General features: G+C 36.1%; 1 protein-coding gene across 1 annotated transcript in view; it reads right to left on the bottom strand.

Annotated features, from left to right (window-relative positions):
* DNAH6 (dynein axonemal heavy chain 6) overlaps window positions 1–13951 on the bottom strand; it is a 217528-nt gene that overhangs the window by 168621 nt on the left and 34956 nt on the right. The window contains exons 6-12 of the mRNA XM_049652036.1: window positions 13502–13636; window positions 13292–13412; window positions 11821–11938; window positions 10118–10286; window positions 7782–7898; window positions 5838–6038; window positions 2961–3081 (exon numbers count right to left, since the gene is read on the bottom strand). Of these exons, the coding sequence (XP_049507993.1) occupies window positions 2961–3081; window positions 5838–6038; window positions 7782–7898; window positions 10118–10286; window positions 11821–11938; window positions 13292–13412; window positions 13502–13636 (982 nt within the window). The remainder of the gene's footprint in view (window positions 1–2960; window positions 3082–5837; window positions 6039–7781; window positions 7899–10117; window positions 10287–11820; window positions 11939–13291; window positions 13413–13501; window positions 13637–13951) is intronic.

The following is a 13951-nucleotide window of genomic DNA, read 5'->3' as shown; positions in this document are numbered from 1 at the left end:
CTTATCTTATACTAAAAAACTAATAGTCAATAATGTAAATATGTTTTATGGCTCCTATTAAGAGATGGAAGATAAAAATAATTTGTAACTGCATTAGAGGGTCTAGTCTGGAATGGACTGGATTTTTGAGTCAGGTTGGTTTGAAGTTGGGCTTACTTGAAGGGTTCTTCCACATGGCACCTCCATGTAAACCATTTTGAGGACATTTACAACAAAAGTTTAAAATACAAGAGATTGAGCATAGCTGAAGTTATCTCCATTCCTCTTCCCAACACTTGTCTGCCAACCCTGTTCGTACATCATGGTTGAGGCGTTTGTTGATGTGAATCTGCCATACGCCACAGCTGCAGTTTGATAATCTTCCCATTTTCATTTTCTCCCTTCTCCAATCTATCTAGAACCACTGGAGGACTGATTACCTTTGAATACAATTGTATCATACTGTTGGTCAAAAACAGCTCCTTCTAATACATATGCAATACTAAACTACTTTGCTTGTCTTTAAAAATCCTGTATGCTCTGAGCCTGTAAAAAGTTAGCTAACTTTATATCCAAGTGCTTCTTCCACCTGAGTCAGAATGATTTCCTTACTATTCCCTGTTCTCTCTATATAACCCTTTTCCAAAAAGAAAAGGGTGTTGATTCTTGTCTTTATTCATGTCAATTACTCTCCTCAATATAAGGGGAAGTTTGACATAGCATAAAGAACATGTAGTATTAGAAAACCTAAACTCAAGTCTTTAACCCATATTTGGCTTTGTGTAAGTCACTTAATCTTTCTGAGCTTTAGCTTCCTTATAACACAAAAAGGGTCAACAATTATCTATCCTACTCATTTCAGAAGGTTTAGATGTGTGCATTTTTGAGAACTGACAAAATGAGATATCAAGTAATCTGAGAAGTCCTCTGGTAAGGAAACCTGTATGATGTTGCTTGGTCTAGTATTTTCCAAACTTATTTGAACACAGAGTCTTTTTTCATGGTATCATGTAATTATCGTTCAGAATAGTGATCCAAGCATTAGAAACAGAGTAGACTAGAACTGATTCAGGTGGAAAAGGAGAGATAACTCCTAAAATCCTAAGACGTTTAAAAAATGAAGAAACCCTATGAGTATTGTTAGACTCTATTTGGAGAGTCAACAACAGAATAATGGGTACACCAGAAGAAAAGAGGAGGTAGAGAGGTTATTTAAAGAAATAATGGCTGTGAACTTCCCAAACCTGGAGTAAGAACTAGACATACAAATCCATGAAGCTAATAGATCACCTTACTATCTCCATACAAAAAGACCATCTCCAAGACATATTATTACAAAACTTTCAAAAGTCAACGATAAAGAATCTTAAAGGCAGCCAGGCAAAAAAAGAAAGTAACCTACAAAGGAACTACTAGATTCATTAGACTATGAGCAGATTTCTCAGCAGAAACTCTACAGGCTGGGAGAGAATAGAATTATGTATTCAAGTATTTGAGAGACAAAAATTGCCAGCCAAGAATACTCTATCTAGCAAAGTTACCCTTCAGATATAAAGAAGAAATAAAGATCTAAGACAAATAAAAGTGAATGGAATTCATCACTACCAGACCTCCCTTACAAGAAATGTTGAAAGGAGCTTTTGTCTACCTGAAATGAAAAAATACACGAAACTTTGAGTAAGGTGATAAATAGAATCAGAAAACTGTAACTCTATTTTAGAATAGGGTGTTAAACAATTATAGTATAAAGGTTAGAGGAAAAAAGCATTAAAAATAACTATAGCTACTATAATTTGGCAACAAACTCACAGAACATGAAGAGATAATTGTTGCAACATAAATATAGAAGGGGAGGAGGAAAATAAAAGAACCTGTATAGGCAAATGAAGATAAATTACTACTAACAGAAAAAGGACTATTTTATCTATGAGACATTTTATACAATACCTCACAGTAGCCACAAAACAAAAATTTAAAGCAAAGACAGACACACACACACACACACACACACACACACACACACACGGGAGAAACAGGCCAATTCATCATAGAAAACCACCAAACTAAAAAGGTAAACAGAAAATACAAAGAAAAAAAGAGAGAGAAAGAGATACAAAACAACGAAAAAACAAAAATAAAATGGCAGTAGTAAGTCCTCATATATCAATGATCACCTTAAATGTAAATGGATTGAACTCACCAATAAAAAGGCACAGAGTGGGTGGCTGGATTGAAAAATAAGACCTTACTATATGCTGCTTTCAGAAGACTCATCTCAGCTGCGAAAAACATAGACTCAAAGTGAAGAGGTGGAAGATAATACTCTAAGCAAGCAGTAACCAAAAGAAAGTGGATGTAGCCATACTGATATCAGACAAAATAGACTTGAAGCCAAAAATCGTAAGAGACAAAGACCATTATGTAACGATAAAGGGGCCAATAGATCAAGAAGATATAACAATCATAAACATATATGCTCCCAACATCCAAGCACTGAAATGTATTAAGCAAACACTATCAGCTCTTAAGAGAGAAATCAACAAGAATACAATAATAGTAGAGGACTTTAATACCCTACTATCATCAATGAATACGTCATGCAGACAGAAAACCAACAAAGAAATGGAATTGAATCACATTTTAGAACAAATGGACTTAACGGACATACATAGAACATTCCATCCAACAGCAGAATATACATTCTTCTCAAGTGCACATGCCACATTCTCCAGGATAAATTAAATCTATCTTAGTAAATTTAAGATAATCTTAGTAAATTTATCAAATCATACCAACTATGAGGATGTGGTAAAAAGTAATTCTACAGAAAATAAGCCAGAAATGAATAAACTTGTCTTTTATCAGGCCAACTTTTTTTGGTCATCATTTCTGTCTCTATACACCAATAAACAGAAACTAGACTACTATAAACCTCGATATCCCTCTCAAAAATAATTAGTAAGGACAAATGGAAAACTTACCAGGTTCTTGAAGTTTAAGAGCTTGTAAATCAAGACTTTCATTTTCCTTGAAGAATATATGGAACTTTTCAAACGTAGATGCATATAATCGGGCAGATTCAAATGCTGCTTGTATGGTTTCCTAAATGTTATAAATAAACAGACAAATAAAATTATTTTTTTTCCTGAGCAGAATTCAACTCAATGTAACTAAAATAAACACAAATGCCTTCTCTGTGTCCAACAATATGCTTTGACCTAGGGATACATAAGTGAGGTAAGATACCATCCTTGATGTCAAAGAGCAGTTAATGGATTCTCTTATGAAGTAAAAGAAAAAACACATCTTAAAATCTGACTTCTGAAAACTGTTCTTTATGATTAAAATGAAGCATACTTATAATTTTTTAAATCTGAAACAACTCCTCAACCCTTGTCTTTTTTTTAAATTTTTTTTTAACGTTTATTTATTTTTGAGACAGAGAGAGACAGAGCATGAACGGGGGAGGGTCACAGAGAGGGAGACACAGAATCCGAAACAGGCTCCAGGTTCTGAGCTGTCAGCACAGAGCCCGACGCGGGGCTTGAACTCACGGACCGTGAGATCATGACCTGAGCCGAAGTCGGCTGCTTAACCGACTGAGCCACCCAGGCCCCCCAATGTTTATTTATTTTTGAGAGAGCATGAGCGAGGGAGGGGCAGAGAGAGGGAGACAGAGAATCCGAAACAGGCTCCAGGCTCTGAGCTGTCAGCACAGAGCCCAACGTGGGGCTTGAACTCATGGACCGCGAGATCATGACCTGAGCCGACGTCGGCCAATTAACTGACTGAGCCACCCAGGCACCCCTCAAACCTTGTCTTTTAAGGGTTTTACATTTTATAAATGACCTTTACATTTTGAAGAGTATCTCGTGTGTGTGTGTGTGTGTGTGTGTGTGTGTGTGTGTGTGTGTTATATCTTATAATGCATAATTTCAGTTATACATTCTTGGTAATAATACCACAGAAATGATATATGTTCTCAGTGCATCACAGAAGAAGGCACCTAACATCAATTTGTCCCCGAGATGTTAACATGTTAGTTAAGGTAGCGTCTGTCAGGCTTCATCACTGCAAACTTACTATTTTCTCCCTGAAATCAATAAATACCTTATATACAGACAAAACACTGTTTTGAGACAAAATACTGTTTCTCACTGAACTTTTACATACTCATTTTAGTATGAATTGGAGATTCCTTACTGTTTCTATGATAGCCATCATGATTTTTCTTTATGTTTTCTTTCTACATTTATTAGTTGACATTCTGCTCTAAGGAAAAGCTTTCCCCTCTCATTCAATTCATTTCTTCATTCACAATATGGACTAATGTGTTTCCATTTTATTCAAGGATTTATGATACTTTTATTTTTTTAAAAGTATACTTATTTATTTTGGGAGAGAGAGAGAGCAAAGACAGAGGGAGAGAGAATCCATAGCAAGCTCTGCACTGTCTGCGCAGATCCCAACACAGGGCTCAGACCTACGAACTGTGGGATCATGACCTGAGCCAAAATTGTGAGTCAGACACTTAACTTACTGAGACACCCAGGTGCCCCACAAGGGTTTATGATACTTTTGTAATCAGTATTTATTTTAATGGCCAAATTGTCCCAGGGAGACCCTTCTATGGCCTTGATACTTGAAAAACTATCTTGAATAGATAAAAATTATTGATTCACACTTTCTTCCCTTGAGTTTCATTAAGAAATGCTGTTTTATTATTGTCTTGCTTTATACACTGTTTCTGAGAAGTCTGATGCTGGTCTAATTCTCTTACTTTGTAAGTTCTTTGACCTTTGTGTATTGAGCTTTAAAAGCTAATAGTTTTAAGAGGAAATATGACAGAACTGATTGTTCTGGGTCAATTTTCCAAGGTACTCTACAGGCCCTCTCAGTACAGATTCAGGTTTTCTTTTCTTGGACTACAGTTATAAATGTTTGCTCTACCCTATGTTTTCTTGTCCTCTTTGGAGACTCCAATTAAATGTATATTATTTCTTCTTTGCCTGTTCTATTCCAATTATTTTCTCTCTGACCCTTTTACTATCTCTAGCTTATTTTCATTCCCTTGTTTTTCTGTCTTTCCTCCATTCTCATTTTTCTTATCATTCTTCTAATTATTAAATTTTCATTTGAGTTTATCCTCCCTTGGTAACCACATAATTTAGGCTTCATTTCTGAGATGATTTTGTCTTTTTATTTCCCATTTCTGATTTTGAATTTTTTATTCAATGTGATTGTACACATAATTCAAATGCTTGTTTGAGGATATCTACTTTAGTTGGTAGCATAGCTTTTGTTTCATGGTTTTTTCGGAAGGAAAGGAAGGAGCATTCATGAGATCTTTTAATCTTCTCTTTCTGTTTTCTTCCTGTAGTAGTTTTACATGAATTTAATATATCTTCATTTCTTCAGGTTGTGGATCTGAAGTGATTTATAGGATTTATAAGTCAAGGGTATTCTATTCTGTCAGTGTAGCAATGTACAGATTTTTAAATTTTTTGGTGGTGGGGAAAAATTGGGTATACTTTGATTTTTTTGGTTCTCTTTTGTCTTGTAGGACCTTAAATTTTCACCAGTTGCTTCATTTCCCCTATGCCACCCAATGTTTAAATAACGCCTCTTCTTCCTTCTTAACCTTATTTTCTCCCCTGGGAGTGAAGCCACCTCAGATAATTTGTACTTCTAAATCCTTTCCTATAGTCAGTGCTCTGATATACCAGGGCTTTAAAAAGAAATACTTTACTATGTAGAAATTAAGTAGCATTCAGTTTAAAGATAAGAAAGGAACTATATTACTCAATTCCTTAAAAATTGAGACTATAATAAATTAGTTTCAGTAAAAGTAAATGTACCTTTATTTGAAGGATAATTGTGTGAAAATTCTTATCATCATCAAATACTGCTGATAGGCTTGGACCAAATCCACAAGTTTTTTCTTCAAGTTTGTTGTTAATGTAAGGTCTGGTAAAAGCGTCAAAATATGTATCAGGTACAAGATTAGGAACTGATAGCACAGTGTTTTGAAATTGATTAATTGCATCTGAAATACCATCCTGTTAGACAGAAAAACATAAACATAAATGTAAGCATATATGGTTATATTTATGAATAATTTTGAATTTTCTGAAATGCTAAAATAAATAACTCATTCAACCATGCCAAATACTGCGTTGATTCTGAGTGCATACAAATCATGTGAAGGACATGAGTCTTCTGGCCAAGAAGGGACCTAAGAACCCAGTGTCTCCACAGGAGCTTCTGAGTGAGGTCACAGCCATAGGGACCTCAGCAGTCTGCTTGTCCATGTAAATATCCTAAAATAACCTATCTGATAAATCACAGAATCATGGACTGCTGGAATTGGAAGCAACCTTAAAACTCATCTGCCTTCTCATCTTACAGATACATAAAACGAACCCTAGAGAGTTAAGTGGATTCCCTAAGGTCAAATAGCCATTAACTGTTAAGTCAAGACTGGAATCTAGAGATCCTGGTTACTAGTGCCATTGTGGTACAGTATACCAGGAAACATAGATCCTGATAGGTCTACTAATTTATACGTATAGACAAATGTGGAAGGCAGAATTCCGTGATGGCACCCAAGATTCCCTCCCTCTGGTGCACATGCACTGCATGATCCCTTCCTCTTGAGTATGGAGGGATGGAGGGCCTGTGGATACAATGGGATGCCACTCTCCACAACTGGGCTACATTATATAGAAACTTAAAGGAAGAGCACCTGGGTGGCTCAGTCAGTTAAGTGTCAAACTTCAGCTCAGGTCACGATCTCAGGGTTAATGGGTTCAGGCCCCACATTGAGGTCTGTGCTGGTGGTGTGGAGCCTGCTTGGGATTCTCTCTCTCTCCTCCCCCCCCCCCCAACTCTGCCCCTTCCCTGCACATGCTTGCTTGCTTTCTCTCTCAAAATAAATAAATACACTTAAAAAAGAGAAAGTTAAAAGAATTTTGCAGATATAATTAAGGTCCCAAATCCATTGACTCTGAGTCAATCGAAAAGGTATATCCTGGGTATACCTGACTGAACCAGGTGAAAATCCTTAAAAGAGGGATTGGGCCCTTCCCAAAGGAGATTTTCCAACTGGTGTTGAAGAAGCAAACATCCATATTGTAAACTGCTTATAGAGTTGGCCACATGGTAAGGAATTGCAGGTGATTTCTAGGATCTAAGAGTAGTCCCCTGCTGACATCCCTCAAGAACACAGGAACTTCAGTCCTCTACCTGCATAGAGGTGAGCTGTTCCAACAACTTGAGGGAATTTAGAAGTAGATCCTTTTCTAGCCAAGCCTCTAAGAAGACCTCATCATAGCCAATACCTGCGTGGCAGCCTGGAGAGACTTTGAAGCAGAGGATGAGCCCAGACTTCTGACCCATAGAAAGTTGAGAAAACACAAGGCTGTTGTTTTAAGCTGCCATGTTTGTGGTAATTTGTTAAACAGCAATAGATAACTAAAATAAACTTCACAGATGTGGCACACCTAAAAATATTTCAAAAGTTGTCCTTACCATAGTCAATGCTAAATTTTGTATAGAATATGTTCTTTTGATGGTACACCCTACCAAGCCCCCAATCTGTCTCAACTTAAAGAAAACATGCTAAACTTTTAGATCTTTTTTATGTAGATGTAATGCTGTGCATAGAACAATACTTTCTCATTTTCTTCTAATCACTTTGGAAAAGTGACAACAGCAATCCTGCCAATCATTTGACAGTGAAACAGTTGCTTCATTTTCCAAAAAGTTATGTATGCATGGATGCTATCTGAAGAAACACACACCAGGAAGTCTTCCAAAGAAGGCTCGAAGAGTAATGATTGGACTGTCAAAATCAGTTCTGTGAGAAACATAGGGATGAGAGACTCATCTTCTTCCTGCTTTTCCACCACAGAGGCCCCCTGAAATGAGCACATTTGCAGTGTTAAAAAGATGTAAGAACCAAGGTGGAAGATTAAAACAAAAACAAAAACGAAAACAAAAACAAAAACCTCTGTATTACAAGAGGCATGTAAACTGAAGCTTATACAATTAATTGATTTCATAATGTTGGCATGTCTTTCAGTGAATATTACCATAGAAATTAAAAAATTAAGGAAAACATTGAAAGACGATTCAACAGTGTAAAACTCTCCTTATAAAAACATTATCAACAAAATGGAAAGACAAACAACAAGCTGGAAAAATATGTCAGTAGTGAACACAGAATATAGAAAGTTGATAATATTTAAATAGAAATATACTTGATATACTCAATAGAAATGTATACTAACAATATAACCATTGATACATAAATATATATTAAAATAGAAATGTACTTAGAAAAATGGGCAAAGGGCATGATCTGACATTTTTTAAAAGGAATATACAAGTGATCAATCACTCTCCTCCTTGTTCTCGTACTCCTGATAGTTAACTCAGTAACAATATTTATTGAGCATTCACTGTGTGCCAGACAGTGATAAGTATTCATGTACCCACACCAACCATATGAAGCAGATATCATTATTACCCCCATGAGAAAAATAGGATCTGAAGGTAAGACATTTCATCCAGGACATACTGGTTATTAAGTGCCAGACCTATGCTCTTATCCCTGCACTGGGGTAACAATTAAAGAAATATAACAATTAAAAGCAGTGATATACTACTTTACATCCATCATATTGGCCAAAATGAAAATGAATGATAATATCTAGTGTGCCTGTGGCTCATTGTCAAACATTGCTGGGAAGGTTATAAATTAACACAAAACCTTCTGGCAAGTTAATCCATCAGTATCAAAAGCCTTAACAAGTAAGCATATTTGTGACCCAACAATTCCACATCTAGGAGTTTCTTCTAAGGGGAAAAATCAGATGTGTGAAAAATGTATGGACAAGGATGTTCTTTGCAGTATTATTTGGAATAACGAGAAAGTGATCAACAATAGAAAATTATTTAGAAGATGTACAGTAGGTACATTTTTGTGTGAGAATATTATATGGAAAAGTACATATTGACTCAGGAGATTTTTCACAATATATTGCTAGGTAGAAAAAGCATGTGATAAGGCAGGAAGTAAAGTATGATACCCTTCTTCCCACTGGAAATAGGTATCTTTGGAAAGCAGAGGATGCTTTCCTTTGTATATTTCTGTGTTCTTCCCATTTTTTTCACTTAGCATATATTACTTTTATAATTAGAAAAATAAATGTTACTTTCAAAATATAAAGATATTTAGAAAAAGGAGGAATTGAGATTAGGGGAGGAGAGAAAGTAATAAAAAAAGAATATGCAACTAAAATTCAATGTTTGGAGAAAAGGGAAACTATGGCAAAGAACATCCAGCCTTGAAATTTCATAACTGGGCTTCCTGGGGGGGGGGGGGGGGGGGGGGGGGGGGGGTTGGGGGGAGTTGACAAGTGCAGGTAGGAAGACTGATGAAACTAGGTACGCATGTTTTGTTATGTTTTAGATATCTAGCATGGAGCTACTATCTGGGATGGAGCTGGGGGAAAGCTTATTGAGAAACGTGGATATTAGATGATATGATTTCTCTCTCAGCCACCAGAAAAGTTGTAGCACTTCATCTCAAACATCTCAAATTAATCTGTGTCTCTAAGATCAACATCCTCCCAAGAGGCTATCTACTCAAAGCGCAAAGACTTGCTTCCATGATTTGCTTCTTCTCACCTCTAAACCATTGCTTACCTCTTTCATTTATACCACCTTCCCTGCTTCTGTCTGCCAGCTCATGCCCACAATGACCCCCAACCTGTAAGCTTTATTAAAGGGGGCAAGCATCCTCTCTATGATTTTCATCACTATATACCCAACACCCAGCACAGGGATTAGTACGTAGTAGGTACTTAAGAAATATTTGTCCAATGTACACCTGAATAGCCTATAGCAAATTTCTATGAGACAGACATCTGGCACAATGGATGCTTTCTCTTACTTGTTCATACGGTGATTTTCATTTTGCCATTTCAAGTGCATATGGTAAGCTCTTATTATCCTGTGAAATCTCCTAAGCATTCCTGCTACTTCCAGTACACAGAAAATAGCATGATATGCATAGTAAGCACTCCTCAATAAATGCTGACCTGTGAATTTTCTTAATTTTGCCTAAATATACCTTTTTATCAGTGACGTCGGGCTTCTCTTCAGTAATCCATTTCTGAATGACATCTGCTGAAGGTGTTCGTTTTAGCTTGTCAGTGAGATAATTCAAAAGAGAGTTAACAGAATTTACTGTTAGGATGTGCATTGTGTTCTCAATTAGATAGTCATTTAGACGGATAAAGCTTGAAAAGAAAAAAAATACAGCTTCAGTTTTCTATATTCACTACTATTTTTGAAAGTGACAGTAAACCAAATATTCACACTTAAAAAATCATAATTTCTTTTTGAATTTCCATTTATGTTATAATAACAGAGACTTATTGTCCAGAAGAGTTCTTCTTGGACATTCTTCATTTTAAAACACAAATATATTCAAATATATAGCATTAATTTAGCTGAGTGTTCTAACTATTCAAAAGGATATTTAATGAGCAATACAGTTGGTATGGAAAACACACCTACCTCAGCTAGCCAAAAGGGCCATAAGATTTTTGAAAGATGCTTTAAACAAGAAATCAGAAAATATACAACATCTGTGACATTCTAATGGTAAAATTGTGAAACTTTTGCTATTGAATAAATGTTGTTTGACAGCAACTGCTAACCCAGAGATGCAGATTTTTATTTTCTTACTTAGGCATTTAAAATAAATGTTCATTCTACTGAAGTGAAGCCCCAAGTGGCCTCTGTTACCTGTATTATGATGGTGGCCTCAGGGACTGCTTCATTTACTTCTGTTGTGACACAGACAGTGCTATCATGTTATTTCATATATAAACTAGTACACAGTTAAGGTTTATTAAACAGACAGCTGTCAAACTTGGACTAAGTTAGTGGGCACTGAATAACAATAACTGTTTTATAATGCCACACAAAATTTTTCAGATAATGTTTGGGGATTTTGTTTGCAAGTTATTTGTAAATGTTTTTAAATTTTTATTTATTTATTTTTGAGAGAGAGAGAGAGAGAGAGAGAGAGAGAGAGAGAGAGTGAGCCTAAGCAGGGGAGGGGCAGAGAGAGGGAGACACAGAATGTGAAGTAGGTTCCAGGCTCTGGGCTGTAAGCACAGAGCTTGACACGGGACTCAAACTCACAGACAGTGAGATCATGACCTGAGCCAAAGTCGGACATTTAACTGACTGAGCCACTTGCCTTGTTTGCAAGTTATTTGTAATGATGAGGTTTTAGAATGATGTGAAATCCAAACTCTGGAACAATGTCATGATCTGGCCGAGGCCCTAGAAGGAAGACTTTCCACCCTGGTCTCCCAGATGCAAAACCTACCACAGGGAGAGGGTGGAATTTTGTGTGGCAATGCAAAGAACTCCCTGTAGTCTCTAGTGACCAAACAGATGTAGTGGGCTCTCCGGGTCCCCTGGAGGACGCCCACAAATCTCTATGTACCTGACTTCTCCTTACCACAGCCTACTTCATGCTCCGAGCTGGGCTCGAAGGAAACAAAGCTTTAGAGATCAAAGAGAAGCACTTGGCCTTGGGCATGTCTTCCACCCTCCACCAGCTTGCCATTCCTGTGGTTGTTTTGCTGAGTGAAAGTCAGATGGGTGAGCTTCTGGGCATGCATTCAGGTTACCATATCCCCCTAATCCCTCATCACTATTAGTGAATCCTGTGATGAAGGCTTTAATTTTTAATGAAATTTGAGAAGGGTGGATGCTCTAATATTTCTTGAAAGAAAAAAAAGAATAATAATTTACCATGTTAGCCTCATGCAGTGATGCCTTTTGCTGGCCTGCTCTGTGTATGTCATTTTCTCAGAGTCTGAATAAGCAGGCAACTCAGTGAGACCTCCACCATCTGGCATTTTACAATAATCTAAGAACAACAGAAGACACAACAACAGGAATTCTTGTGTAAAAATTCCATTTCTTTCAATATGGATTAAAAAATAAGTAAAATTTTTTATATAGCTGAATAACATTCCATTGTGTGTGTGTGTATATATATATATATCAAAAGTACATACATACATACGTATATACACACCACATCTTCATTATCCATTCATCTATCGACGGACACTTGGGCTGCTTTCATAATTTGGCTATTATAAATAATGTGGCAATAAACATAGGGGTGCATATATTCATTTGAATTAGTGTTTTCACATTCTTTGGGTAAATACCCAGTAGTGCAATTACTGGATTGTAGGGTAATTCTATTTTTAATTTTTTGAGGAAACTCCATACTGTTTGCCACTGTGGCAAAATGCATCAATTTGCATTCCAACCAAACAGTGCACAAGGGTTCCTCTTTCTCCACATCTTCACCAATACTTCTTGTTTCTTGAGTTTTTGATTTCAGCCATTCTGACAGGTGTGAGGTGATAATCTCATTTTGTTTTTGATCTGCATTTCCCTGATGATGATGCTGAGTGAAATAAATCAGTCAGAGAAAGACAAATATGAAATGATTTCACTCATTTGTAGAATTTAAGAAATAAAACAAATGAAAGGGAAAAAAAGAGACCAAAAAACAGATTCTTAAATATAGAGAACAGGTGGTTACCAGAAGGGGTTGAATGGAGGGATGGGGGAAATAGGTGAAGGAGATTAAGAGTACATTTATCATGATGAATACTGAGTAATGTACAGAATCGCTGAATCACTATATTGTACACCTGAAACTGATATACCACTGTATGTTAACTATATTGGAATTAAAATTTTTAAGAAGATAGGTAAAATTCAAAAATAACAAAATGCTTGGTTAATGAGATGTTTCAAACTCTAGAAAATAGCCCAGTTATCCAAAAGAATTCCACATCAAAGGATTTTGACTCAGTGAAAGACTGCAGACAGTTCATTAACATTCCCCTAATAGGGTTTGATCTGTGTACCATGCTACCTCTTTCCCAGGAACAGCTTTATCCTCCTTTTCCATCTGAATTTTAGTTATCCTTTACTGTTCATGTCAACTGGAGCCAACCTGAGATCCATCCAGTTGCTTAATTTTGACAAACTTACTGTCTGTTCTGGTAGACTTGACATAACTTTAAGCAAAGAGTCCCTGATTCCACCATAAAGTGCTTATGAAATAAAGGTTCTATGACTAGTATCCTGACGAATAGGATCATTATTTGAACTTAAGAAAAGTAGAATAAAAAAGAGTTAATTTTTTAGAAAGCCATGACTTCTGATCTATCAAAGTTTTTTTTCCCCTTCATACCCTCAACAGGTTTATGTTGACAGTCATCAGGAATAAATCCTGCGGCATGCAGAGCAATTCGACAAGCCTTCCTGACCACGACTTTTGCCTCATTTCGAAATTCTTCTAGGCGCATTGTCACCTAGACATTGATGAATATGTATAATTAGCAATAGCAAAGTAGCAACAATAGAAAAAAAAATCTCAAAACCATAGACAAAAATTCCTTACCTCTTCTAACCATATGATTTGTGTGGCCTTAAATTCTTGCAGGGTATAAGTATGACATTTTTCAATATAACAAAGTCTGATAAAACTCAAGTTATAGCATAATTCATTTATTTTAAGAAGAGCCGGTCGCAAATGCTGAATGAAAATAAAAATTATCATTGTTTAGTTAAAAAAAAAACCCTGTCTTTTAAAAGAATAAAAATATTTGGAAAGCAAGAATGGTTATTAAGGAAAATAATAGGTCTATATGTTAACTCTAGCTACAACTCCAAAGTGCATACATTAAACAGGAACACATCTGAAATTTTTTCTAAAAGCATTCTTTGAATTATCAGACTTAATTTGTTTGAATGTCTATCTTTTTATCTTGAATATGTGTCTTTTAGCTAAGAAATTGAGGGTAAGTAATAGAGGACTGGGAAATATCTTAAATTTCACTATGTATGATGA

This window comes from Panthera uncia (genome assembly GCF_023721935.1).
Source record: "Panthera uncia isolate 11264 chromosome A3 unlocalized genomic scaffold, Puncia_PCG_1.0 HiC_scaffold_12, whole genome shotgun sequence".
In the NCBI taxonomy this organism is placed as follows: Eukaryota; Metazoa; Chordata; class Mammalia; order Carnivora; family Felidae; genus Panthera; species Panthera uncia.
Note: the sequence above shows the minus strand (reverse complement) of the source record. Positions and strands in the feature narration are given on the sequence as shown.